This window comes from Grampus griseus (assembly GCF_964374135.1).
Source record: "Grampus griseus genome assembly, chromosome: 5".
In the NCBI taxonomy this organism is placed as follows: Eukaryota; Metazoa; Chordata; class Mammalia; order Artiodactyla; family Delphinidae; genus Grampus; species Grampus griseus.
This window is the reverse complement of record NC_138998.1, coordinates 142254291-142282076: the sequence shown is the minus strand read 5'-3', so window position 1 is coordinate 142282076 and position 27786 is coordinate 142254291. Positions and strand designations below refer to the sequence as shown.

Genomic DNA, 27786 nt, shown 5'->3' with positions numbered 1-27786 from the left:
CTTCCTGGGGTGAAAATTCCTGGGCACTGCCCTCCAGGGTTTTCTGTCCCCTGCGGGGCACGGCCACCCCCTCGGCCCGTGGGGGCATCGCATGGTGCCGCCAGAGGCCCTGCTCCCACCCCGTCCTCTCCGCACGCTGTTCCACTTCCAGCTGTGAGCGTGTGTGACGGATGGTGTGTTCCCATTGTGTGTTGCTCCTCTGACAGCCCTCTGTCAGGGGCCCTGTAGGCAGACGGGGTGAGGTTGGAAGGGGCACATGTGGTGCAACCAGCCACACGTAACTACTTCCTCCAGTTCCTGACTTAGAACAGGAAGCATCGCGCCTTCACCAGTGGAGTCTCGGGCGGGCCGGCATCTTCCCACACCCGCTGCAGCACCGGCCTGGTGAAGAGCGGAGCCCAAGCCCCTGCCAGCCCAGCCAGGACCAGCCCTGCTGAGACTCCAGAGCATCGAGCAGGTGAGTGGACAGAGGCCCCCCTGTGTCCGGGCTGGTTCCTCTGAAGGGGAGCAGCTCAGCCCTGAGGCTCTCCCCCGGCCATGGCTGCTGCCCTTCCCAAGGGGGGCAGCTCCAAGGGGCCCAGCCTGCGGAGGCCCTGGCGGCCCTGGTCCATGTCACACACCCTGGGATCGTCCACTCTAGGCCCCCTGAGCTGAGATCCGGCAAGGGGAAGTGCTGAGCCCACCGTGGGCAGAGCTAGTGGCGGGGTGATGGGAGGGATGTAACCAAGGAGATGGGACCGGCACGCTGGGAGGATGCACTCAGACCCCAGCCTTGGCTCCCCTGGTGAGGGTCCCTCAACAAGCCCCAGGCACTTGCTGAGCCCTGATGCGGGGGCTGCGAGGCCGGGCAGAGCCAGGAGGAGGCTGGGGGACAGGCAAAACCGCTGTCTGGTGGGTACGGGGCCGGCACGGCCAGGCTGTGCAGGAGGGTCCCTGGGCCTCCCCAGCTGCGCCTTCCACTTCCTGCTTGAGCAGGTCCTGTTCTGTCTTCACAGCTCTGTGGTTGCCGGCGTGGTTCTGTCCTCCAGCAGTGTGTGTGTGTGTGTGTGTGTCTGTGTGTGTGTGTGTGTGTCTGTGTGTGTGTGTGTCTGTGTGTGTATGTATGTGTCTGTATGTGAGTGTATTTGTGTGTGTGTCTGTGTATGTGTGTGTGTCTGTGTTCTGTGTGTGTCTGTGTGTGTATGTATGTGTCTGTATGTGAGTGTATTTGTGTGTGTGTCTGTGTTCTGTGTGTGTCTGTGTGTCTGTGTGTGTGTGTCTGTGTGTGTGTGTGTGTGTGTGTGTGTGTGTGTGGTACATTGTCTCAGGGGTGGGTCTGCTGCTTCTCTGGGACTCCCGAAGGTTCACCAGCTCTGGCCTAACGACGTGAACACGCTGGGTGACAGTTAAGCTTTAGGGGGTGAGGCATTGGGTGTGTGACCTAAACCTCCCACAACCAGGCCCCTGGAGGCCTGTCCCCTTAGGATTGGGGGGACTGGGGCCCGAGGACCTGGACAAGCGCCGGGAGAGGGGACTCACGACTGCCCCAGGGCTTTGTCCCGACGGGAGTGAATGGAGACATTTCTCGAGGGGCTCGACCCCGCAGCCAGACACCGCTCCACTGGCCTCGGGTTTCTCCGCTGAAATCCGCGTGGATCGGTCTGCCTGCGGCTGTCAGCTTGCACTGTGCCGGACTGGACCCGGGCCGGTCACGGTCGCTTCCTGGAGATTTCACGAGGGAAGACACCCCAGACAGCCGGGGCCCTGAAGAAGCTCAGCAGAGGGGTCACCACTGTCCAGGGGATGGGAAAGGCCTGTCTGCACCCCGGCAAGGTGGGCAGGAGCTAGGCCTGCTGCTGGGCCTCCCATCTGCGAAATGGGCCCGTGTTTACACTCCAGCTGACTCTATATCAAATTGTAATTCAAAACTCGCTTCCCTGGAGGGGGCGAAGGTGTGGGTCTGCGTCCACAGGGTCCCGCGGGTTCAGCTCAGGCCGAGCTCCGCCGGTTACAGGGCTGTGGAGAGGCTCCGCCCCACGAATGGGGCAGCACAGAGCCTGCAGTGGCGTCTCCTGACTCGGGCCCCGCCAGCTCTAGGAAGAGTCCTGGGTGGCAGGGTCCGGCGGCCTGCACACCTGTCACCGCGAGCGGCCCACGGTCCCGCCTGAGCCCACGTTGTGGGACAGCTGCCCGCAGCTAATAACTGTGCCCCCAGCTGAGAGGCCCCGTCCGGCGCTCCCCGCCAGCACTAGGCAGTCTCCTGGTGACGCCACGGTGACACCACCAGGCGGGCAGGGCTGGGATGCTAGTGTGGTCACTGTCCGTTTCCCTTTGCACAAACTGGACCTAAAATGGGGTGTCGGTTCTGTCGTCACCCAGACCTGCCCGAGCGGAGAGCTGATGCCCGATGGGGGCACTGAGGCCCCCAGGGAGCACGCGGCTGGCGGGGGAAGGTGCCGAGTCCCATGGGCCCCGGGATGCCGAGACCCACCTGTCCCAGCCATGCTGCCACGTGTCACCTGCCTGGCCGCTGGGGCCCCGTCCCCCGTCCCCCGTCAGGCTGGTGGAGTCCACATTCAGCTGTAGCAGCGGGCGGGGTCCCCAGGCTGCTCAGAAAGAGCGCCTGCCTTCCCCCTCCCGGGCAGGGTAGCCCATGTAGAGGGGAGTCCTCGGTGGGCCTGGGGGTTTCCAGACTCTCCCACCGCTGACGAGTGGGTGTCTTGGGGACATGGCAGGTGCAGGTGAGTCCCTGAGCTGCCAGCCTGTGACCCGAGCAGGCCTTCCTGCCTGGTCCAAGGTCCCCCCCCCGCCGACCAAAAGCTGGGGGTGTCCGGGCGGCTCACCCTCGCAGCAGTCGAGCAGCAGGGTCGGGGGTGCCTAGGAGCCAGCGGACCCTGTGGCTTCCGCGTGAGCCCTGGCACGGTCCCTGCTCAGCACGGCACCCCACGCAGCCCAGGTCTGAAACCGTGTCACGCAGGCCCAGGGGTGGAGTGCCGCCACCGCAGGGCTCTGATGGGGGTGGAGAGAAACAGGAGCCCGGTACCCTCACTGCCTCTGAAACACACGGAGCAGGAAAGCACGGCTCTGCCCGCTCACCTCGAAGTGGTGCTGCAAAACCCTGAGCCTGGGGTGCTCTTGTTGGGGTCTGTAGTAGTGCGGGCTCCCCAGAGAGACAGAACCAATAGGATGTGTGCGTGTGCGTGTGCGTGTGTGTCTGTGTAGAGGCAGAGATTTATTTCGGGGCTTCTACGATTGTGGAGGCTGGCAAAGCCCAAATCTGCAGGGCGGGCTGGAGACCCAGAGGAGAGGTGCATTGCAGCTCGAGCCCAAGGCCGTCTGGAGGCAGAGGTCTCCCCTCCTTGGGGGACATCAGTCTTTTCTTTAAGGCCTTCGACTGGTTGGCTGAGGCCCGCCCACATCGTGGAGGGCCATGTGCTTTCCTCAGAGTCCACTTACGTAATGTTAGGCTCGTCTAGAAACACCTTTGCAGCAAACAACCACATCCAGACGAGGGTTTGAGCAAAGCTCTGGGTACCACGGCCAGCGGAGTTGGCACGTGAAATTCACCGTCACAGCACCCTTGGCTCTCCGTGACAAGGGGGGAAACTGAGGTCCGGAGGGGGGGGTCACCTGTCCACACTCGCTCGGCAGCTGGGTGCAGACTTGGGCGTGTCAGCCCCAGGGTCAGGCTGACGTCTGTCCTGGCTGTGTGGCTGAGGGGCTGACCCTCTCAGAGCCCTCCCTAGGAACAGGGAGCAGGTTTGGTCCACCCCCGGGGCAGCTGCGGGCGAATCGAGGCTGTGAGTGCAGAGTGTAGCCAGGCCAGCAGGGTGGCTGCCACGGGCAGTGCCCTGCCCTGGTCCTCTGGGATCTGGGGTCCTAAGTGGCTGTCCAGGCAGGGACCGCCACCCACCAGCTGAGGCTCCCTTGAGAACTGACCACGTCTGCCGTGGTCCCCAGCGCTGTGGCCCAGCCTTGCACAGCCACTGCCCAGGCGTCGTCACAGAGCAAACCACGGCCCCTTTCCTATTGGCAGGTGTGGGGTCAGGCCCCACGGATGCTCAGACCTGGCCAGTCTGAGATGCAGAGGCCTCCGCACCCATGTGGCTTGATTCCGCTGTTCTGGAAGCTTCCAGAGGGAAGGTCGTCTGGGTGTGTCGCACCCTGGGCTGCAGCCAGAAGTGGTTGGAAGGGTTCCCTGCTGGCTGAGGAGCTAAGGTCAGGGCCTGAGGTCAGCCTCCTTGACGGACGAGACCTCAGCGAGCCAGGGCTCCTGCCCGACGGGCCTCCGTGGGCACGGGGCATGCGTTCTCTCACAGTACTCCAGGGGCTGGGGGCGCACAGAAAGGCAGCCCCTCGGGAGCCGTGCTTCCACCAATTTATTTCTTTTGTAAACATATTTTTATTTGTATATGGTTACAAAAGACAAAACAAACGCTTTAGAATTTGTTGCAGGTGGAAGCATCCAACGGTGATCTGGGGGTCCTTGCTGAACACCTAGTGATGCAAACCCCCAGTTCACTGTTAAATAGTATGGGTGTGGCCACGCGTTGGTGTCTGCAGCAGTGGGGCTTTCGGGTGTGATGGGAATCTGGGGGAGGTGTGGAGGTGCCCTAAGGTCTTGGCAGAGGTCAGAATCCTAGAATCCGGGAGAGCAGTGCCCAGGGGCCAGACAGGCAGCCCATGTTCAGTGAATGAATGAGTGAGCGAACGAGCTATGAGCAGATGTCCCAGCAGGGGGTCACTGTCCTCAGAAGTGTCCGCAGTGGGAACAGAGAAACTGACCACTTTAGGAATCTGGAGACATCTCCAAGCAATTCCTCAGCCACCACGATGTTCAGATTTTCTTAAATGTATGAATTTAAAAGAAAATCATTATATATGTTTATTGTAGAAGGTTTGGAAAATACAAACCAGAGTAATGAAGAAAATTGAAAATGCTTATAACGCCGCCACACAGAAGAAACATGGCCTGTTTCGATTATTTACATGTATTGTTTTCCCGCTCAGCGACTTTTGATTGTAAAAATTGAGCTGCGAGCAGCCGTCCACACATTTTCATGCCATGTAGGTTCCACTGGGTGGGCCTCATGGATGTTAAAAGCAGTGTCCAGTTTGACAGCTAGACCAGGAATCTCGATATTTGGCTTACGATGCCCAGTTATCAGCCAGAGCGGCCTTTCCGGATGTTTGGTAACAGCTGCATTTCTTCTTCTGTGAATTATCTGTTCACAAGATCCTTTTCTATGGGTATTTGCCTTTTTGTTATTATTTCTAAAATCGCCTTGGACACAAAGATTACCATTCACCTTCTGCATGAGACATACTAAATATTTTCATCTATTCAATGTTTTAGGTACAAATTTGTTTTTAGAGCTTGTTTTCGTTTTATTTATTTGATTTATTACCATGTTGCAGGTATACAGCAAAATGATTCAGTTTCCTATGTACACATCCTTTTCCAGTTTCTTTTCCATTATAGGTTATTACAGATGTCGAATAGAGCTCCCTGTGCTCTACAGTAGGTCCTTGTTTATCTGTTTTATACAGAATAGTGTGTATCTGTTCATCCCAAACTCCTGATTTATCCCTCCCCCCTTTCCCCTTTTAAACCATATATTTGTTTTCTATGTCTGTGAGTCTGTTTCTGTTTTGTAAATTAGTTCATTTGTATCCATTTTTAGATTCCACATATAAGTGATATCATATGCTGTTTGGCTTTCTTTGTCTGACTTACTTCACTTCGTGTAATAATCTCTAGGTCCATCCATGTTGCTGCAAATGGCACTATTTCATTCTTTTTTATGGCTGAGTAGTATTCCATTGCATATATGCACCACGTCTTCCTTATGCATTCCTCTGTTGATGGACACTTAGGTTGCTTCCATGTCTTGGCTATCGTGAATATTGCTGCTAAGAACACTGGGGTGCATGTATCTTTTCGAATTAGAGTTTTCATCTTAGAGTCTATCTTCTTCTTTTGTTTGATATTTATTTATTTGGCTGTGCTGGGTCTTAGTTGCGGCATGCATGCGGGATCTAGTTCCCTGACCAGGGATCGAGCCCAGGCCCCCTCTACTGGGAGCGCAGAGTCTTAACCACTGGACCACGAGGGTGTCTGAGTCTATCCTCTTGGTATTTTCTCCCTTAGTTTTTACGCTGAGTGTCCTTACTCTGAGATACACATTCTTCTATTGCTTTTATCATTTCTATTTGCTAAACCTGGGTTCACGGGTCCCGTGGTGTGAGGGGGCACTGCCACGGCGCGTGCCTTCCCGGGAACGTGCTCTGCCTGGTGCCTTTGGGTCTGGGGGCCGCTGCTCTCTTCCCTCCCCCCAGCCACCGGCCCGAGGGCCAGGGTCACACAGACTGTCCCCGAAGCTCTGGATGCATTTTACGGGCCAGTGCACAGCTCACTGCTGCCTTGCCTCTTCCTTTCCTAAGCTCCCTGGCGACTGCCATACATGCTCTCTTCCAGATGACCCATTTTATTGCTTTTTCCAAAGAAACGATTTTCGTCGTATTTATCAATTTTAGCTTTTTTGTTTGTTTTCGGATTCATCGACTTTTTCTGCTGTCTGTGTATTTCCCACCTCCCTTCCCTTATTTCCTGAGCTTTGTGGCTCTTCCTCTCACGTCTGAACTTTCCATCCTGCACGTGTATCATCATTCCCTTCCGTCAGGCAGAAAAGCATTTAGGGCCTCAGGCTTCTTTCTCCATCGGGGACCCGTTGAACAGAGAAAGTTGCGCTGTCTCTTTTCTGAAGTGTCTGTCTGTGTAAATTTGATTTGCTCTTGGACTTTAGGGATATTGAGCAGAGTGTTTTAAAGGTTCTAATTAACATGTGTGTGTTGGGGGGGGCACCTCATTTTATTCCATTTGGTCAGAAACTGTGGCCCTAAAAATTTCTGCCATCAGCCTTCACGGGTGGTGAATGGAGCAGTGACGAACACGTGCAGTGGATTCTCCCGGGGCCGAGAATGTGTGGGTTCAGAGAATACGTGGGTGGCATCTTCCTCAACCCCCTCTGCCCTCGTCTTCCGATCTGTCTGGAAACTCCGTGACCTGGGGCGGGGATGGGGGTGGGGGGAGGGGTTCCAGCCCCCACTGGAATCCGCTTCTGTCCAATTCTTTTTTGTCTTTACAGAAAACAGAAACGACCACATCCTAACTTTGTCTTTTGGTTTTAAAAGGTTGATGCCTATTTTAGATCCATTGTCAACACTGGCCTTTTTCTACATGAAGCAGCCTGGCACCCTCAGCTCCCGGGATGAATACCGCACCCCTGCCTTCCCCTCTTGTAACCTTTTCCTGACAGCATCTCTGTTCCTTGTCACTTGCTGGCCGTGCCTCTTGGAAACCAGCACCAGGTGGTTTATGGTCTGACCTTGAACGGTCAAGGGCAGGCTCTGACGCAAAGTCCTGACGCTCGGTGAGTCCTGGGGCCCCGCAGGGCCTTGTCTGAGGGTCTGCACTTCGGCAAAGCTTTCGTCTTGGACAGCAAGCCTCATCTGACAGCAGCGTACCCTGCCTCGGACGTGGGGCCTCCCTCTGCCTCTTCAACTTTTCTTTCTTTTTTGATGTTTCCTCTTTCTCTTCTGTCTTTTACCAAATAGGGACTATGGGCTTTTGTGGAGTGCGTGGGATTTGGAAGGAATATATCCTATTTTTCTTCTGGTGTTCCCTGACGGACCCCGACGCTCAGAGCTTTATTCATCGTGAAGGGTGATCCTCAGGGTGCCCGGGGTCCGCGGGGATGCGCCACTTCCTGCAGTCGCACTCGGTCGCGCCAGCAGCCCCCTGCCGGGCAGGGTCAGGCTCAAGGGTAGCTCTGACGGAATGTCCTCACAGGCCCGTGGGGCCTTGGGTTTCTCAAGCCACCTCGACTTGGGGTTTTGCACCTTGAGTCCTGGGGCGGGGCTGCCATTAGATCTGGGGAGAGTGCAGCCTCGGGGCCGTCGGGGTGGCAGGGAGGGTGCCGCAGGTCTGGGCTCGGATGGCCCAGCTGGAGCCCACGCCCCCCTCCCTGCTCTCGGATCAGCTGTCCCGGCCGAGTCGGGGCCTCACATTCACGAGGGCGGCCCGAGCCTGCCCTCCCCCAGAGCGGGACCAGGCCCGCAAGCCCTTCCAGGCACGCAGAGGGAGCCGAGGCAGAGTATGCCGCTGGGGCAGCCGGGGACCCGGGCACGGGCACTGCCCTGCGCCGTCCAGGGGGCCGGGCCCCAGGACGACACCCAGAGGAGGCCTCGGTCTGTGAGGCCCCGCCATGATGGTTGCGGCATCGGGGCCTCTGATGGCCAGTCCTGGCCGCCGGGCATGGCCGCTGGCACCCCTGCCCGGGGCCGAGAGGAGGGCTGGCTGCAGGCTCCAGTGCTCCGAGCTCCCAGAGCCACTGCGTGTGCAGGCGTCCTGCCCCCGAGGGGCCGTGGGCACTGGGGCTGGGGCGGAGCCGGGCGCGGCGGGAGTCCCAGTGCTTAAGGGGGAAGGGGGAGCGGCGACACCCCTCCAATGGCCTGTGGGTCTTCTTGCCATAGCCAAGGTGCGCTCCCCACCGCGTGGGAGGATGCTCCAGCTGTGAGCGGCACCGGGTCCGCATCCTGCCGCTGCCGGGGCCCCGGTTTCCGCAGGCGAGGGTCGGGGTTTGCCTGTGGTTGCTGTGACTGTTTGGGGTCCGTGGCCACAGGAAAGGGCATCGAGCTGCTTTTGGAGGGCCTTCCCCACCCCTGGCGGGACTGGCCCCCCCGCCGGCTACGTGCACAGCTGGGGCGCCTGGGGCGGGGGCTCCCCGACCTCTACTGGGAGCAGCCTCTGCCTCCGAAGTGGGGTGCTATCTTGAGGCCGACTGGGCCCGGCGGCGCCCGGGTCAGCCGGGGGGGGTCAGTGAGCACGCGCGGGCCTCGCGGGGCGTCCGGCTGCGGAATATACTAGGGACCCAGAGGGCTCTGGGGCAACACGGGGCTTTCACAAGTGGGTGGGCGTGGAGTAAACTGAAAGCACCTTCCCAGCTCCCGCTCTGTGACCCCGGAAGCCAGAGCAGGGCGTAAGTTCTGCTTTTGACCGGAACAGGAAAGAAAAGGGAAGGGGTCTGTTCTGTTATGACACTTCTAGCTCCTGGTTACAAGCTTGGTGGGGACCGGGGTGCGGGGTCACCCCCAAAAGACCGGAGAGTGGGACTGGGCGGGACCTCTAAGCACTGGGTCCCCCCATGGGACCCCCTGGGACCCTCCTCCACCCCAGAGCCGCTGGTACACATGCGGGGCTTATGGGAGAGCAGAGGCGAGGGCAGGACCCACCTCCAGGTGCACCCAGAGCCCACAGGCCACGGCAGAGGCCACCACGGCAGGGGCCACATGGTCTTCGCTACAAGTGGACCTTGGGTGGGAGCATCTGCCGGCCGAGCACCAAGCAGTGTGCTGGGGAGAGGAGCTGGCGTTTGCAGGTATTCAGGGTGAGCCTGTTGATCCTGGTTGCGGATAACCCCCCCCCCCCCCCCGCTTCCTGCCTGCTGCCTCTGGTTTGCTGGCAGCTCAGCACCCTCTCTGCTCTCTTGGCGTCAGATTAAAAGGCAGCAGCCCTACAGGTTCTCACACGTGGGGGCTCGCAGGCCCACGAAGCGCTGCCACCCCTCCCGGGAGCTGGCCTGGAGGACGTTTGCTGCTTTGGGCCCAGCCTGGGTCCCTTGGGGCACTTCCGGGGGAGGGTGCTGCTTCCACCTCCAAGACCGGAGCTCCAGCGCCAGGCCTCCAGCCCGCCCCCACGCTCTTGCCTCTGGGAGCATCAGGGCCAGCCGGTGGCGGCCCAACACCCTGTCCACGCCTTACCCCAGGCCCAGCAGGTGTGGACGAAGAAGAGCTCAGTAACGGTCACCTAGAGCTCGTGGCCTCGGGCACAGCAGGTGATGGCTCTGCGGGCCCTTCTGTTGTCAAACAGCCCAAGTTCGAGTGCCTGACGCACAGTGAGGCCAAACAAACCGAAAGAGCGGAGTTTGGAGCAGAGAAAGGTTTATTGCAGGGCCGAGCAAGGAGCCGGGTAGCTCAGGCCCAGGAAACCCCGAGCTCCCCAAAGGGTTTCGGCAAAGCGTTTGTAAAGGCCAGGTGAGGGAGGGGGGTCGCAGGGTATGCGATCAGCTCGTCCACAGTTCTTTGATTGGCTGATGGTGAGGTAACAAGGCAGGGTCACAGAGGTTCACGTTATCAGTCCTTAGGCTCCAGTAGGTCTGGGGGCTACACGTTCATGGTCATTGTGCAATTAACTTCTCCCATTTGATAGGGGTTTAGCATCTGTGAAACAGCATAGGATGTGCATCAGGTACCATTTGTTCGTTATCTGGGTACTTCCAGGAGGAACTAAAGATTCTGTGACCGCCGTACGGCTGATTTACTGTTTAAATTCTTACCAGTTCTCCTGGCCCAACTGAAAGTGTTCACATCCTTTCAATCGTTAATTCTCCAGCCAGGCTTTTGTGAGTCAGGGGAGGCCTGGGAGACTAAGCTTTTCTACAGACAAGAGGCAGGCAGAGGATGTGGGGGGAGGGGTCTGTCCCAGGCAGGCCCCAGATGTCCTGCCCGATTACACATCCTCGCCCAGCGGGCAGCTGGCACAGTCCTGGCGCCGGTAGGTGCTCAGAGTTGGCTTCTCTTCCAAGTCCTGGTTCACCCCCCTCCCAGGAGGCCTGGGCCGGCCGAGTCTCTGCTCCAAGCTCAGCTCAATTCACTGAGGACTCGGGGCCACGAAGGCCACGCGGGGCCCTGACCCGGAGCGCGCGGCACCTTGGGCGCACGTGTGTGTGCATACGCGTGGTGAGTGTGTATGTGTGAGCTTGTGTGCGTATGTCACTGTGAGGAGACCCACTCCCTGCTGGTCCTCGGGGGCTGGGGGCTCAGCTGCGTGGAGTGCACGCAGCCCCACTCAGCCGTCCTCTCCCGCTGGCCGGCACAGCCCCATTGAGGGGGATCGGGGAGACTGACCCGTTCTGGCTACGCCCCAGCGCTGAGCACCCCTCGGCAGCAGGGACGGCCCGCCCAGCACTGCGTCTCTAGGCCCAAGGTCTGGGGTCCCAGGCCCAGTCACCGCCCCCTCCCCTCCACAGGACATGCTGCGCCAGCGCCCCCAGCTGCTGCTCCTGGGGAGCCTGCTCGCCCTCCGGTCTGGTGAGTCCCGCGGGGATAGCTCCTCATGGGAGGAATGGGACCCGCCCTGGCACCCTCCTGCCCCCAAGTCCCCTGGTGGAGGCTCAGGAAGGGCCCTGCTCTGCCGCCCTCCTCCATTCCCCCGCCCACCGTGGGGCCCACCCTCCTGGAGGCCGCTTCCCCTGGGGCCCCGGTCTCCTCCCTCCCTCCTGGTCCTCTCCACCACCCCGTTCACACCCCCGTCCCTGGAGGGCCTGCTGTCTCTGTGGGGGTCGGCCAGTGCCTGCCACAGGCTACGCCCCCCAGCCTGTCTCCTCTCCCCTAGTCCTGTCCCAGGAGTGCACCAAGTACAGAGTCAGCACCTGCCGGGACTGCGTCGAGTCAGGGCCTGGCTGCGCCTGGTGCCAGAAGCTGGTAAGGGCCTCACTGAGCGCTGTCCGCCGCCCCGAGGGGCCTCGCGCCTGGCCTGCCCTCCCCCCTTCCCTCCTCCCGGGCTGGACCTTCTTCTCTGCCTCTGGAACTGCTGCCTCCAGGAGTGTCAGCACTCTGCTTTCTAGTGGAGCAGAAGCAGCCCAGGGACACGGTGCCGTCAGAGACAGACGGGCAGACTCAGCATGTCCCCAGGCAGCCTGGCGGAGGCAGACCGAGAGTGAAACCGCTGGGTCTGGACAGGTGCCGCCCGAGCCCCAGAGGCAGGAGCCCTGGCCAGAGACAAGGCAGAGACGCTTGCAGCAGGAAGGCAGCAGCTGCCGCCCGCCCACGTGCCCCGCTGTCCGCTCCCAGAACACGGAGCACTGGGGAAGTTCCCTGCTGGAAACCTGACTCTCTGCTGTCCTCAGTTACTTAATATTTAACTTGTGAGACCCTCTGGGAAGAAAGGCAAAGGCCAGGACGTGGGGTAGCTCCACCTCCTCCTGGGGAGGGCCCCTTCCCTAGGGACCCCCAGATGCTGACCACGCCCTCCTCATGGGGGTCCCTGGGGTTCTGACACCACAGGTCTGTTTGGAAACACACACACGCACTCATATTATTTCTTTCTCAGTTGTTTGAGGGTAGGTTGCAGACGCAAACCCCTTTGTCCCTTAATATTTCCAGGGACTTTGCCGAGAACAAGGTACTCACTTACAAAACCACAATGCATTTATCAAAGATTGGAAATTTAACCTGGTACTTTACTCTGATCAAATTTACACACCTTGTGCAAATTTCTCCAATTGTTCCAATAATGTCTTTGATGCCACCCCCCCACCCTACTCCACACCCACCCCACTGGCCAATGTTATAATCCAGGACCACACGTTGCATTCAAATGTCTCTTTATCTCCTGGAATCTGGAACATTCGTCAGCTTTCTTCGTCTTTCACATCCTTGCCATTTCTGAGGAGTTCACGGCAGTTTTGCAGAATGCCCCTCCTACGGGTTTGTCTGGCCTCCCTCTGATTCAGCCCAGGGTGTGCGTTTTTGGCAGGAACCCCGTGCAGGGCTCCTGTTGTCACTCCGTCCTGATACTGGGGATGCAGCCTGGACCACTCAGCTGAGGTGGCATCTGCCAGGCTCTCCACCATGACGCCACTATTTCCCTTTTGCAATAGTAAGTAATTTGTGGGGAGATACTCCGAGGCCAGGAAATACTCTGCTTCCCATCAGGCTTACACCCACTAACCTGAGCATCTGTTGGTGTTGGCTGCCTGAATCAGTTCTCACTGGGACGGTTGCAAAATGGTGACATTCCTGTTCATTACTCCTTCTAATGGCTTCTAATGTAAGGAGGAATTTTTCCTTCCCCCAACCTCCCTCTCTCTGTCTCTCTCATCGGTGTAAACCCGTAGATGTTTATTTTATTCAGTAGCTTATAAGCTATCACTTTCATTTTGCCATTTTGAAGCTCGAAGTGCTCCCCGTTTAGACTTTGGGAGCCCCCAGGCTGGCCCTGTGTCCTGTTAGCACGCCCCAGCATCACTTCCTGAGCTCTCTTACTCTCTGGGATCGGCAGAGCTCCAGGCCTGTCTGCACTTTCCTCGCCCCCACTAGGGACTCAGACATTTCTCTGAGGGTTCCCGGTTCCCCTTCATGAGAAGCCAGCCTCCCAGCATCCGCAATACACTTCCCCATTTTCTTAATCCTACGATTCACAGCAAGTGGTTACAGAGTTGCTACCTGCAGCACTGCAGGGGGGAATCGGGTGTGGTCTGTGTCGTCTCCTCTTGTTGGGGTGCGGTCATAGTGCCGGCTTAAAAAGCCCGTCCTCAGGGTGAATTCCTCCCTTCCCTTTCCTGAGTTTGTCATAGCATTTGAAATGCAGTCGGGTTCAATTGTTTCCCAGTGGATTCCATTTTAGGGGTTTCTTCCCTCTCCATTCCTGTTAATTTTCTTTCTGGAGTACTCAAGCATTCATAGGGTTCCGAAAGCGAGAACAGTTCAGAGGCAGCTCAGGAAGCACCGCCCCTCTGCTGGCCCCGCCCCGGCGCTGGGCACGCCCCCTGCACCTGCCTGGTCTCCGGCCGGCGGTTGCTCTCTCGAGCCTTCTTTTGTCGGAGGAAGCCGAGAGCAGGACCCTCCGATTGCGGCCGCTTCTCTCTCCCTGCCGTGTCCACATCCAGGGGGCCTTCGTGGGGGGCACAGTGGTCACGAGGGAAGACCCAGGACCCCCACGCTCCCCTCCGGCCTGTTTCCTTCTGAGCTGCCTGGCCCAGAGCCCTGGCCTGTATTCCGGGTCCGCGTGGTGCCTGGGGGATGACACGTGGGCCAAGAGGGGCGCTCGCGTCCCCTTGGGAGGGAACCACTCCCTCCTTCGTCCGGTGCTGCTGACGCTGCCCAAGGGCCTGAAAACCCTGGGCCAGGTGCTCCGTGGGCCGCGGAGAATCCCCGTGGCTCCACCTGGGGCTGGAGCCGTTGGTTCCTGAGTCGCCTCTGCCCGCTCGCGGGCTCTCCTGGGATGCAAAGCCTCGTGAACGGGTCCTCTGGAGGCCGCCCAGCCCCTGCCTCGTCCCGCTGCCACCGGGACTCCTGACTTGAATCCGGTGCAGATGAGGGGGTCAGCTTCGCACAGCATCCACAGTGTGGGCTCCCATCTTTTCTCTGCCCCTGACCCCTGACCCCTGGCTCCCCCAGAACTTCACGGGGCAAGGGGAGCCTGACTCCACTCGCTGTGACACGCGGGAGCAGCTGCTGTCAAAGGGCTGCGCGACGGATGACATCATCGACCCCAGGAGCCACGCCACGACCCAGGAGGACCAGGTGGGGGGCCAGAAGCAGCTGTCCCCACAGAAAGTGACACTCTACCTGAGACCAGGTAGGCTTGGCCTCGGCTGGGGGTGAGCCAGCCCCTGATGGCCACGTATCCCATGTGTCCAGGTCAGACAGCCAGGTGGGCTGGGCGAGGCCCTGGGACTGCTGGGAACCAGTCTGAGCTCTTCTCTCTGCCCCGGGGAGGGTGCCCCCAAGAACCCCGTCTGCGGCTGGTGCCTAGTCTCTCTCTTTTTTTTTTTTTTTTTTGCGGTACGCGGGCCGCTCACTGCTGTGGCCTGTCCCGTTGCGGAGCACAGGCTCCGGACGCGCAGGCTCAGCGGCCATGGCTCACCGGCCCAGCCGCTGTGCGGCATGTGGGATCTTCCCGGACCGGGGCACGAACCTGCGTCCCCTGCATCGGCAGGCGGACTCTCAACCACTGAGCCACCAGGGACCCCCCCCCAGTTTCTCTTTTAACCCTGAGTTCTGTGTCCTTTTTACAAGGGAGAACAAACCATCTGGAAAGCACTCATTTGTCACACTCTCAGAAGGCCAGGTACTCTTGGCAAAGAAAAGGCTCTGACAAGTCCTGCAGCCAAGGAACCCCAGTAACCATTTAAATCAGGGCTGCCCACCTGACTTGACCACGGACCCAGGTTCAGGACATAGCTCCCTGTTAGCGCTCTGAGAAACGCCCTTCAGGAAGGCGGCGTGGTGGAGCAGCGGGGGGTGTGGCGGGCGGGCCTGGGCAGGGCTGGGGCGGCCACACGTGGGAGCTGGTGCTGGAAGGTGGGCCAGGCAGAGGGGACTTGGTTCGGAGCTCGAGTCCTCACGTCTTTGTCCAACACCAGCTGTGTGCTAGGCACCGTCCCGGGAGCTGGGGACACAGGCTATTCGTACTGACAGGTAGACAAGTAATTACAGGTACACGTGGTGATTAAGACGGCGAAGCGCAGAGGCCAGCGGGATGTGGTTGAGGAAGGGGGGTACCCCGGGATGGCCAGGGAGCCCTTGGGGGGACGGGACGGATTGGCCTGCTGGCTGGTGGTAGAGAAGGCCTTGCCGGGGAGATCGAGGGAGATCCAGGTGGATCTGAATTTCAACAATGCCAGATAAACAGCGAACACTTTTCAGTATCTCTGTGCCCAAATGGTCTTCTATTTGGGAATGTGCTCTTTATCTGAAATTCGAATCTGAGTAGGCACCCTGCATTTTACCTGCAGGCCTCAGAGAGTGGGGGTCATGAGGGTCCTGAGGCCTGCAGGGGGCACCAGTGCCCCCGAGCCCTGCTAGATGAGGTGGCCTTCACTCTCCCGCGATTCCCAAATCCCGCAGGTCAGGCGGCTGTGTTCAACGTGACCTTCCAGCGGGCCAAGGGCTACCCCATCGACCTGTACTACCTGATGGACCTCTCATACTCCATGCTGGACGACCTCATCAACGTCAAGAAGCTGGGGGGCGACCTGCTCCGGGCCCTCAATGAGATCACCGAGTCCGGCCGCATCGGTGAGCTGTCCGCTCCCTCCTCCCCTGGGCCCCGGCCAGCCTGCTGCCTGCACACCCCCCAGGCCCCCACCCTGGGCACCTCTGTGCCCCCACGTCCTGAGGGCAGGGCACCAGGGCTCCAGACCTAGTGTCCCTGGTGCAACCCCCCAAGGGCCACCTTGCTTCCTCCCCGCCCCCACCCCACCCCCGCTGCCCTCTGGCATGAGGTGGGGAAGCCGGGGCTCACAGCCCGCCCGACCCCTAGGCTTCGGGTCCTTCGTGGACAAGACGGTGCTCCCCTTCGTCAACACGCACCCCGAGAAGCTGCGGAACCCGTGCCCCAACAAGGAGAAGGAGTGCCAGGCCCCGTTCGCCTTTCGGCACGTGCTGAAACTCACCGACAACTCCAGTCAGTTCCGGACGGAGGTCGGGAAGCAGCTGATCTCGGGAAACTTGGACGCCCCCGAGGGTGGGCTGGACGCCATGATGCAAGTCGCCGCGTGCCCGGTGAGGCCCCTGCCTGCCCTGCTTTCTCCAGACCCGGGGGCCTCCGTCACGACACCCACAGATTCCACTATTAGCAGCTTGTGACCCTGTGCAAACCTTCTGAAGCCTAAATACAAGGAAATGGTCCTGTTAAGGAAGACCCCTGAGCCACCTAACCCTGGCGGTTCCTGCAGTAGAATCACCCCTACTTCCAGCACCCCTCGAGGAACAGAGGGCGTCCTGGCCAGGCCCCCCGACAGTCATGTGGCTTAAGTGTCGGGGCCGGCCGTCCCCACCACATGGTCCTGTCCCGCCGCTGTATTGTGACGTGTTGCAACACATCGACCCACGTTTAGCCGCGCAGCCCTGCCCCCTTCACAGACTGGACCCCAGCCCTCCAGCCTCTCTGCTCCCTGGGAGCGCCGTCCTGCGTCGCAGACACACATTTTCATTTCTGTGTGACGTCACGGTTCATGATGTGCGTGTGCCCTGGCTCTGTCACCTCCTCTCACGGTGTCCGTGGGCTCCTCCCTCTGTGTTTGCAGTGAGATAAACATTTCTAAGTACTTTTTCTTCTTTGGGAGTGTCCCCTTAGGAAGTGGTCCCAGGTCCGAGCTGCCTGGGCCACAGAGTATGCCAATGGAAACATGCATTCCTGTCCCTTCGGTGTCCCACGCATTCACCTGGGCATCTGGGAGCTTGTCGTCCCACAGACACTTGTCGGGCCCCCCTGGGCGCTGGGCCCTGTCTCTGGTCCTCCTGCCCCCCAGAAAACCCAGGAGTGGGGGGCACACAGCCCCGAGGAGAGCACGGCAAGCTCTGCCTTGGCCCCCCCCCATCTGGGGAAGCTGAGGCAGGTCACCCTGCCCTCTCCTTGTCAGGAGGAGATCGGCTGGCGCAACGTCACCAGACTGCTGGTGTTTGCCACGGATGACGGCTTCCACTTTGCGGGAGACGGGAAGCTGGGCGCCATCCTCACTCCCAACGACGGTCACTGCCACCTGGAGGACAACATGTATAAAAGCAGCAACGAATTCGTGAGTGTGGCGGTGTCTTGGGGGGCGGGGGGGAGGTAGGCTCACTGCCAGCCCGGGGTCCAGAGGGGTGGGGAGGGGCCCTCGCTCTGGGGGAAGCACTCGAACGGCACCAAGAGGTCAGAATTCTCTGGGCCAGGGCTGCTGTGAGACGATGCTCGGCACCCTGGAGTCGTAAAGCCCAGGCACTGCAGAGGACTTTAGAGATGTGACCCTTGGGGTCCTCCACCTGCAGCCTGCAGACTGGAGGTGGGTGTTGGTGGCAGCTCTCAGGGGCCCACCGACTGGGACAAGACGGATGTGACATCTGAGGCTCCGGTGAGCCTCTGCCCGAAATCGCGCACGTCGTGAAGTTGTGAAAATGGGTGCCACTGTGCTGGGGGCAGCGCCTGAGATGCCGCCTCCCGGAGAAGGCAGAGGCGTCTCGCCAGCGCCCCACAGTGCGGACACCGCAAAACGCTGCTCACCACTCCTCCGCTTTGGGTGTCTGGGAGCGGCTACTGGCCACTGGATTTCTTTTTTAGTGCATTGATCAGGAAGCACTTCTCAGCTTTTAATATTTTCTTGAGTGTATTTCAATATTGTCAGTTTCCCTTCTAATCCCATCATCTTACGCGTTTGCGAGCGTTTGCGAACATCATTGGGAACGGGCCCCATCACAGCAGGAGGCAGGCGGAGCCTCTGCGCCCTGGGCCGTCACTTCTGCCGACAGGAGCGGACAGGCAGCTTGCATGGCTTGTCCCCAGCCTTGGGAGCCATCTGACCGGGGGTGCCCTCTCTAGGACTACCCATCGGTGGGCCAGCTGGCACACAAGCTGGCAGAAAGCAATATCCAGCCCATCTTCGCTGTGACCAAGAGAATGGTGGCAACGTACGAGGTAAGCGGGCTTGAGCAATCCGGCAGGAAGAGGCGTCGCAACTGGATGGTGACCAAATCCAGGGTGACCACGGCCTGAGTTCTGCTTCCAGGCTGGGTGCGTGGGCTGTGGCCACGCAGCAGCCCCGAGTTTCGGGGAGTGAGCGCTGCTGCTGAGGAGCTGAGGCCGCATGACACCGACAAGTCCTTGCACTTCAGTAATCGTGGTTTTGCCTCAACGAAACCCTTTGGGTCTGCACACCCCGTTTTTCACGTCAGGGAAAGTTCCTTGTTTTGTGTCCGCATACGTTTGCAGGTCAGCACTGTTCACACAGTGTAAGGTGTACGCAGGAGGGCTCTGGAACCCCCAGCACACGGCTCAGTGTCGCGAGGAAAACACCCCCATAACCAGCAGGCGCCCGGGCCCCCCAGCAGCTGTGACAGCACTTCCTTGACGGCTCAGGAGACCTGGGTCTGTCCCGACTTTTCTGAATTGCTGTTCTTACTAAATTTTTCTGTGGCGTGGAATTCTCGTGGGGAAGTTGCTTTGTCGTAGAGTGTTTCTCATCCCTCCTCCTTCTCCCAGTCACTGTGGGGCTGTTTTAGTTGCTGTGCTCTCATCTGCCGGGCTCAGCGTGGTGGCCTCTGGCTGCGATGGGCTGGGAGCGCCTCCCGGCCCCTGTCCTTCCCTAAGTCCCGGTCCCCTTCCTGCTGAGGCCTGTGGCCTGCTGTGCCTGTGTGGGGCGTTTGCCAGTGCGGCCAGCCGCGCCTGCCATCAGCGTTCCCAGGGGATGCCGAGGGAGGAGGGGCGGGTGTCCGGAAGACCCCCCGGGGGCTGGCAGTGGGTGTTGGCCAAGCCACAAGGACAGCAAGGCTGGTGGCCGGGTGCCGCTGAGAGGCCACCCACCCACATGAGCTTCCCGAGCGCTGGCAAGTCAGGGCCTCGCAGCTGCCGTGTCCCTGACCGTGTTCCGGGACGTGACAGTCTCCTCCTTGCCAGGTGGTAGCAGGTCCCAGTGATTTGCTATTAGGGGCAGGGATCGTGTCCCAGAAGGTAGTGTGGTGATGGGGTAGAAGCTGGAGACGGGAGACTCGGACCCCAGGCCCTGCTCCCCAACAGCAAGGACAAGGCCCCGGGCAGGTCCCAGGCCTTTCTGAGCCTTAGCTTCCTGACCCCACTCCCGGGGCTCCTAGCGAGGGGGGGTCAAGGAGGCCCGAGTCTGTATGGGCAGCTTACGCTGGACCCTCCTCAGTATGTGTTGCTGCACCGAATGGAGAGCAGGTGGCCGGGGGGGTCCCGAGGCTGAGGAGGAGAGGAGAGGGTGGCGGAGGCCGGAGGTGGGGTGGCCAGGCTGTGTGTCCTTGTGAGCTTTGTGGAGGAGCCTGGACTCCATTCTGGGGCGTCACAGCAGGGCTTTGTGGCAGGACGTGACCCACCCTTGGTCCTGCAAGACAAAGTGATGGTGCAATTTCCCGTGAAAGATGGGCTAAACTAAGGGTGGCAGGGACACAGATGTTCCCTGGAGGCTGCCCCAGGCTTGTCTGCATGACCTCGGGCTCCGGCCTGCCCACCCCAGAGGTGCCGCTGGACCAGCCGGCCCCGCCTGCCAGACCCAATTGCCACAATGTTGTTTAACACACAGCCATCGTGAAAGTTAGATTAGGTCAGCTCACACGCTCAGAACACATCGCTTGCTGGTTTTGTGCCACATTTCACGATTACCTGTGCCCTTGGGTTGTTTGTGCCTGTCACATCTGCGTGATGGGGTGGCATCTTTTTTTTTTAATAGACTTATTTATGTATTTATTTTATTTGGCTGTGTCAGATCTTGAGGCACATGGGATCTTTCGTTGCAGCGTGGGCTCTCTAGTTGTGGCGCACGGGCTTAGTTGCCCCTTGGCGTGTGGGATCTTAGTTCCCCGACCAGGGAGTGAACCCGTGTGCCTTGCATTGGAAGGCGGATTCTTAACCACTGGACCACCAGGGAAGTCCCTGGGGTGGCATCTCACCATGGCGAGGCACACCTTCCCGGCTCTGCCTTCAGTGCTGGGAAATCAACAAGGGTGGAGTATTTCTACTGAGGAAATCGGCAAACGCTGCAATTCAGGGTGCGCTTCCTGAGAGCCAGTGGTTAAACGTTTGCCTGCACAACAGTGGACCACGTGCTGTGTTACCTGAATACAGTAAGAAATCGGGGGCAGGGTTGTCTGAGCCAGCTCGCAAGCAGGAAGGAAACCCTCTGGGGTGTTACTACAAAACTGGGTGGATGCTGAGGTGTCCTGGTACCAGGGTTCTGGCCACGCCCACCTGTCTTCTTCCCTGACAGAAGCTCACGGAGATCATCCCCAAGTCTGCAGTCGGGGAGCTGTCAGACGACTCCAGCAACGTAGTCCAGCTTATTAAGAACGCCTACAACGTAAGTGCCCCCCGGGTAGTCGGCCAAGACGCCGCCCCGCTGCAGGCCAGCAGGAGGAAGGTCTGGGGAGGAGAGCCCCTGCGTTCTGTGGGCCATCCTCGGGCACTTCCCCAGGGCAGCTGTCCTCCTCGTTGACGGTGTGGTAGGTGCCACCCCAGGCCCTCCGTGCCTCCCCTGGGACACAGGCATCAGGCCCTCTTCCAGCCAAAGGGTCTGCTGGCCTTGCGAGCACAGCTCGCTGGGAGCACCCAGTAAGCACTGATGACACTGCATTGAGTCAGAGCCCCACTGAGGCAGCTCCGTTTGCTGCTCGTACCCTCCTGGAGCCCTAGCCACCCCCACCCCGAGCAGGCCCTCCCACACTCCAGATGCTGCCCATGGGGGGGCTCTGTCTTTGCACCGACGATGCCACCTTCAGTGAGTGGCTCATTCACCTCTCTGTCTCTCTCTATCTCTGTTTCTCTGTCTCTCTTCCTGTCTGACGGTCTGTCTCGCTCTCTCTCATTCACTTAGACAGTTTTTCCAGCTCCCACCCTGTGCCACCCACTGGGGTTTCAGTGGTGGGTGGACGGTCAAGCTCCCGTTCTTGCAGGGCTGTGACGTGTCTCCACGTCTGTCCCTTCCACTGGCCTGTCTCGGGGGGCGTGGCATGGGGTGCAGGACCCGGCACCCGTGGAGCTCTCAGTGGACACACGGGTGGAGGGAGGGGGATGAGAGGCGTGCTGGCCATCGGCCGGGAAGGGGCGGGAAGGGCCAGGGACAGCGGGATGAGCCTGAGCACGGTGCTCTTTGCCCACAGAAACTGTCCTCCAGAGTCTTTCTGGATCACAACACCCTCCCTGACACCCTGAAAGTCACCTACGACTCCTTCTGCAGTAACGGGGTATCGAAGGTGGACCAGCCCAGAGGGGACTGCGACGGCGTCCAGATCAACGTGCCGGTGAGGCTCCCTCCCGGCCTCTGGAAGGGGCTCCCCCAGGGACAGCGAGGGAGGGTGCACCCCGGCACACGGCTTCACAGGGACCAGCAAGAGGCGGGGTCCAGTCCACCGCGGGTGCAGTTCCTTCCCTTGAAAATCCACACACACTGTTCGCGGCCCGGTGTACACCGGCCGTCGCGAGGACGGCAGCGCCCCCTGGGGGCAGATGCCGGGTACAGCGCCACCCGCCTAAGAAGGGCGTTCCTTCTACACGGGGCATCTGCTTTGCTTTGCTTTTCGTGTTTTTGTTTTTTGACAAACACATTAAAGCAGGGGCCACACAAATGATTATAAACAGGCACTGAGTTATGTTCCTGATATTTTTAATTTGTCGTGATCAGAACAATTAAACTTTTCCTTTCTGCAGCTGTGAATTAATATTCAGCAAAATACTTGCTTTTATTTCTAAAGGACATCGGAATTCTTTCAGCTCTGTGACTTACTAAATGTGTGGGACTTTTTAGTGAAATGTGTCCCCCTCATACGCGGTGATCCAGACAGGAATTTATTCAGTCTTGTGACTGATTGCTTACTTCCCTGATGTTTCTGCTCTGTCTTCACGTACGGGTTGGAGATTCACTCACGTCGATTTGCAGTGAGGCTTGCCGTGGCCGAGCTGGTGCCCCCTGAAGCTCAGTGCTGGCTGAGCAGCAGTGCTGTGTGAGTGGCGGGGACTTTGCCCTGCCCGCTCGGTTCCCCTTGGGCTTTCGGGGTCAGAATACAACCCCACATGCAGAACCTAGGACTTCCTGTGCGATTTTGGCATCTTAGCCTCCAGGCTTCGGGACAAAATACATGGAGAAAATATACATCATTTACAGAGTCATTCTAAAATTCTTTTAAAGGGATGTGAGATTAAAAGTATTTTAGGGCTTCCCTGGTGGCATAGTGGTTGAGAGTCTGCCTGCCGATGCAGGGGACACGGGTTCGCGCCCCGGTCCGGGAAGATCCCACATGCCGCGGAGCAGCTGGGCCCGTGAGCCATGGCCGCTGGACCTGGGTGTCCGGAGCCTGTGCTCCGCAACGGGAGAGGCCGCGGCAGTGAGAGGCCCGTGTACCGCAGAAAAAAAAAAGTATTCTAAAGACATCCCTGCTCAAGTCCAGGCCACAAGAGGATGGTGGGGGGGAGGGGGAGCTGCAGGAGGGCTGGGGGGCATGTTCCAGCATCTCTGACTCTGAGTTTCCAACTCGCATCCTCTCTTCCGTCATCTCCCCTCCCAAGTCCTGGAACCACCTGGAGTGTCCATGTCCTTCCCTCCCCCCACCGACATGCACTCCCCTGGGGGCCCAGCAGAGGCGGTCCCCTCCATGCTTGGGAGCCCAGGACGCTGACCCTCACCCTGCTAGGCCGTGCCCTTGTCCACGCTGCCCAGGGATGAGGTGGGAGCAGGGTTGTGTGCCCGGAGTCCAGTGTTCACCTGAGCCCTGCTTTCCCACTACAGATCACCTTCCAGGTGAAGGTCACAGCCACAGAGTGCATCCAGGAGCAGTCATTCGTCATCCGGGCGCTGGGCTTCACGGACACGGTGACTGTGCGGGTCCTCCCCCAGTGCAAGTGCCGGTGCCGGGACGCGAGCCGGGACCACAGCCTCTGCGGCGGCAGGGGCTCCATGGAGTGCGGAGTCTGCAGGTGCGGCCGCGGCCCCGCCTCCCGCGCAGGCGCGCCGCGGCAGAGCCCGCGCGGGAGGGCCCTGACCCCACATCTCCCATGCAGGTGCGACGCCGGCTACATAGGGAAGAACTGCGAGTGCCAGACGCAGGGCCGGAGCAGCCAGGAGCTGGAGGGAAGCTGCCGGAAGGACAACGGCTCCATCATCTGCTCGGGGCTGGGGGACTGCATCTGCGGGCAGTGCGTGTGCCACACGAGCGATGTGCCCAACAAGAAGATCTACGGCCAGTTCTGCGAGTGTGACAACGTCAACTGCGAGCGCTACGATGGCCAAGTCTGCGGGGGCGAGAGTGAGCGTGGGGGACAGACCAACCGGCGGAGCCTCAGCCGCCCCTGCGGCGGTTGCGGGGGGCGGCTCGGGCTGGGGCTCGGGCGGGGCTGATTCTGCGGGGGCCCCTGTCTTCCAGAGCGAGGGCTCTGCTTCTGCGGCACCTGCAGGTGCCACAACGGCCACGAGGGCTCGGCGTGCCAGTGCCTCAAGTCTACGAAGGGCTGCCTCAACCTGGATGGCGTCGAGTGCAGCGGCCGCGGCCGGTGCCGCTGCAACGTGTGCCAGTGCGACCCCGGCTACCAGCCGCCCCTGTGCCTCGAGTGCCCGGGCTGCCCCGCGCCCTGCGCCCGCTACGCGTGAGTATCCCGCTGCCCCGCCCGCCTCGCGCCTCCGCGGCCCGGGAAAACCGCCGTCCGGCCGGACCCGGGGCGCGGGGCGCTGAGGACGGCCCCGCAGCTCCGGGTGGCCCGGGCCCCGCGCCCCCGCCCCTCCTGCCCGCGGTCACGCCGCGCCTCGCCCGCAGCAACTGCGCCGAGTGTCTGAAGTTCGACCAGGGCCCCTTCGCCAAGAACTGCAGCGCAGCGTGCGGGGAGACGAAGCTGCTGCCCAGGCCACTGCCCGGCCGCACGTGCAAGGAGCGCGACTCCGAGGGCTGCTGGATGACCTACACCCTGCTGCAGCGCGAGGGGCGGGACAGATACGACGTGCACGTGAACGACACGCGCGGTGAGCCCGGGTGGGTGGGGTCAGGACCGGGTCCCCGCACCGCTCAGCCCGCCGTGCGCCCTGCTCCGGGGCGGCCGGCTGTCCCGCAGGGGCGCTTCGCGGAGCGCTGGCGTTGAGCGTGGCCTGGAGCGCAAGCCCCGAGAGCCGGCCCAGGGGACCATTGGGGCCGCCGGACCCACATCCGGCCCTGGCCCTGGAGGGGCCCGCGGAGCCGGAGCCGGCTTCCCCAAGGGCTGCCGCCCGGCTCGCCAGGGTCCCAGAGGCTGACTCTGTCTTCATAGGTTCCCGGGACACGGGGTGGGGACACATGAACCGGTTCCCAGGGGTAAAGACGCCGGCGGGGCGTGTCTCAGAGGTCAGAAGGTCTCTCTGAAGAGGACGCTTGTAGCTGAGACCAGGGGATGAGAGGGTCAGAGGTGCTGGGCTGGGCTCTTACTGGGCCCCTGTGAGGCCGGGGGCGGGGGCGGGGTGGGAGGGGTTGGACTTATGTCTCTTCCCAGACACACCGGAGGGCCAGCCGGCTTTCAGAGGAGTGCGCTGTGCTCTCACAGGCCGGGCGCAGACCTGGGAAGGGCCACTGCCCAGTCCGGGCACTGAGCAGGGCGGGGTTGGGGTCCTGGGGGCGGCGTGGACAGAGCCTGCCCTTGGATGGAACTCTGGGCGGGATCAGGAGGGAGGGCAACAAGTAGGGATGGAGGGTAGGTCAGTGTTGAGGAGGTAGGTCGAGTGGACAATGGCAAAGCGTGTGTGGGACGCGGGGACTTAGAGTAACACACCCACGAGGGGATGGGCTTGAGGGTTACAGCAGCAGCACGGGGAGCCGTGTGGACACACCAGCTCTCGGTACCCCCGCCCCTTTACTGCTCAGAGAGGCTGCGGGGGTGGGGCACAGGCCGCGAGGGCGGCCTCTGGGGTGAGCGCAGCAGACGTGGGACAGCAGCCCACCCCGGGGACCTTACAGGACTGAGACCTGCTCCCAGCTCCCCTCCCCACGACAGGACCCCCAGGAAGGCAGATAGAGCCCAAGCCCTTTGTCTGTTACCAGGGCGGCAGAGCCCAGCCTGCTGGTGCAGACAGCTGTCCCCGGGTGTTTTAACAGGCACGTGTGGGGTCAGGTCTGGCTTTGTGCGCGCTGGCTAAGTTGTTCCACTTCTGTGAGGGAGGAAGGTTCCCTGGAGAGGCCAGGATGGTGCGGGGGGAGTGCCAGCGAACCTCAGTGCCCACGAGCCGGGCAGACGGGCTCACGCTGAACATCGTGCCTTGATCAGGCGCCGCGCAGGCGTGCTGCAGTCCAGAGCCTCCCCTCCCCCAAGCTCAGGGGGAGGCTGGGTGCAGCCCCTCAGGCACTGGGACCCCACCCCCCTCATTCCCAAGGCTGCTGCCATTGGTTCCCCTGGGAATGCCTTTACGAGGAGAGTGCCCACCCCTAAACTGTGATCCAACGTGGGTTAGGCTAGGTTCCAGTGATTGGGTCATTGGCTGTCCAGGTGGGAGGCCAGGGTCTGGCCCTGGTTACTTACTGGCCACCTCGGCCCCCTTTCCTTCTCCATGAACAAAGGGCCTCTCAATTTCATTTGGAACCACACGGCCTGGCCTTGTGCCCAGCTCTGCACCCTCCCTGGCTGGGGGCCGGGGCCGGGGCCAGGGCCGGTTTGCTCACTGCCTGTCACTGAGAGCCAGCAGCGGAGCGCCGACACCGTGCAGGGACGGGCGGGCCTGACGCCCCCGCGTGTGTGCCTCTTTGCCTAGAGTGCGTGAAGGGCCCCAACGTCGCCGCCATCGTGGGGGGCACCGTGGCAGGCGTCGTGCTCGTCGGCCTCCTCCTGCTGGGCATCTGGAAGGTCCTGACCCACCTGAGTGACCTCAGGGAGTACAAGCGCTTCGAGAAGGAGAAGCTGAAGTCCCAGTGGAATAACGTGAGTGGCCCCGGGGCCCCACAAAGGCGCGCCTCCCACCTCTGCGGCGAGGGCACGCCCACGGGAGCCGAGCCCGCCTCACCCCACCCTCGCAGCTCATCCCCGGAGCCCAGCGCCTTCCTCCCTGCGCTGACAAGTCTCGCTTGCTTTTCTCACCAGGACAACCCCCTTTTCAAGAGCGCCACCACGACAGTCATGAACCCTAAGTTTGCTGAGAGTTAGGGCTGCTCGGTGAAGACGGGGCCTCCTGCGCCGCCCAGGAGGAGCGCCCCACGCCACGTCCCCTCCCGCAGGCCGCCCGTGACCCCGTCGCCCGGTGGACTCGGCTGGCGACACTTGACGACTTCACCACTAATGGAAAGTCCACCGTTTTCCTGCCCCCAGAATGACAGACGCGGCCAGATAATGCTAGGGATTCATCAGAAGGGCCAGCCTCCCGCTTCTGACATGAGTGACTTTTGATAGCTCGCATCCCATAGCTCGCGTCCCATAAGGTTAAACATGTGTTGTCCTTTGTAAAAATTAGCACCGCAGTCTGAGAAAGGTGGTACAGATTTATTTATATGTGAACTTCCCAGAGTGTAAAATTACATCCCGTTGATCATGCTGCCCCCAGTCACGTGTACAGAAAAAATTAATAACCCTTCCGCAGGGGCTTCCCTGGGCGCCGCGCTCTGTGCCCCACCTCCACTGCTCTTCACACACTCCGAGGGTCCGTGTAGACTTTGGGCCATGGCTCAGGGTTCTCTTTTCCTCCTTCCTCACCTGTTGGCCGTGCACGCCCCTCTCTGTCCCTGTCCCGGCCCCACCTCCTAGGCAGCTTTCAGAAGACAGGGGACGGCCCCAGCAAAGGGGTCCCCCTGCAGAGCTTGAACGGGGCCGAGGCAAGATGGGAAAGTGGGCGTCTGTCACGCTCTCGGCTGTCTACACCCGCTCTTGGGTGATGAGTGGAAGAGAGTTTAAATAAGTGTGTTTCTCACGGGCTGTTTCCTGGGGTGACCTGGAGGTCAAGGTGATCAGGTGTGATGGTCGTAGGTGGCAGGTCCCAGCGTGATCACCTAGCCGTGTGCGTGTCTGCCAACCTCTGCAGGCTCCGTGTGGGTCAGGGTCCGGGTGTGGCCCGTGAGGGTCCGTCAGGGTGGGGCGGTCCTGGGTCCCCAAGGAAAGGGCTCTATTCTGGTGTGTTAACATCCTCTGCAGCCCTGGCGATGCTGCTCTTCCCTCACGTTGCACAGACCTGAGAGGCGCAGACAGATGTGAGCACGGGGTGCATATCTGTGAATATACATTCACGTGCATAGACATAGTTTCAGATGCTATTTCCCCTTATTTTTTTCCATAAAATGTATAACTTTTTATTAAAACCCCAGCATAACTCTTTATTAAAAACACATAACACATCAGTTCAGGGCCTTCCCTGGCGGCTCAGGGGTTAAGAGCCTGCACTTGCACTTCCAGAGCACTGCCTATGCCCGTCTCTGTGCAGAGAACAGTGTGCAGAAGCAGAGACCCTCACTGCCCTCCTGGAGGTGCACAGAGGGTAGCCTCACAGCCAGTGTAAAATGGTACACAATGCCCACTGAGACGGAAAAGCACGTGGTCCAGGACTG

General features: G+C 60.4%; 1 protein-coding gene across 2 annotated transcripts; it reads left to right on the top strand.

The window, feature by feature from the left end:
- Window positions 1-347: 347 nt before the first annotated feature.
- ITGB2 (integrin subunit beta 2) lies at window positions 348-27344 on the top strand. 2 transcript variants are annotated; one of them, XM_082654186.1, is made up of 17 exons: window positions 9355-9419; window positions 10648-10779; window positions 11070-11130; window positions 11435-11523; window positions 14221-14401; window positions 15673-15843; window positions 16088-16329; window positions 17190-17345; window positions 18125-18220; window positions 20526-20615; window positions 21415-21555; window positions 23037-23224; window positions 23309-23553; window positions 23671-23890; window positions 24058-24260; window positions 26010-26176; window positions 26336-27343. In XM_082654186.1, the coding sequence occupies exons 3-17, from the start codon at window positions 11073-11075 to the stop codon at window positions 26396-26398; spliced, it is 2310 nt and encodes a 769-aa protein (XP_082510312.1). In that variant the 5' UTR covers window positions 9355-9419; window positions 10648-10779; window positions 11070-11072; the 3' UTR covers window positions 26399-27343. The 2 variants fall into 2 exon arrangements, with proteins under 2 accessions (XP_082510311.1, XP_082510312.1); XM_082654185.1 differs by lacking the exons at window positions 9355-9419; window positions 10648-10779 and adding an exon at window positions 348-457 and having other exon boundaries at window positions 26336-27344.
- The last annotated feature ends 442 nt before the right edge of the window (window positions 27345-27786 follow it).

What these genes read in the sequence shown, in the direction of transcription:
- ITGB2 (XM_082654185.1), top strand. Translation starts at nt 11,073, where the DNA reads ATGCTGCGCCAGCGCCCCCAGCTGCTGCTCCTGGGGAGCCTGCTCGCC. An exon ending in ATAAAAGCAGCAACGAATTC is followed by an intron (nt 17,346 to 18,124) that starts GTGAGTGTGGCG and finishes TGCCCTCTCTAG; the next exon opens with GACTACCCATCGGTGGGCCA. An exon ending in GCACGTGAACGACACGCGCG is followed by an intron (nt 24,261 to 26,009) that starts GTGAGCCCGGGT and finishes CTCTTTGCCTAG; the next exon opens with AGTGCGTGAAGGGCCCCAAC.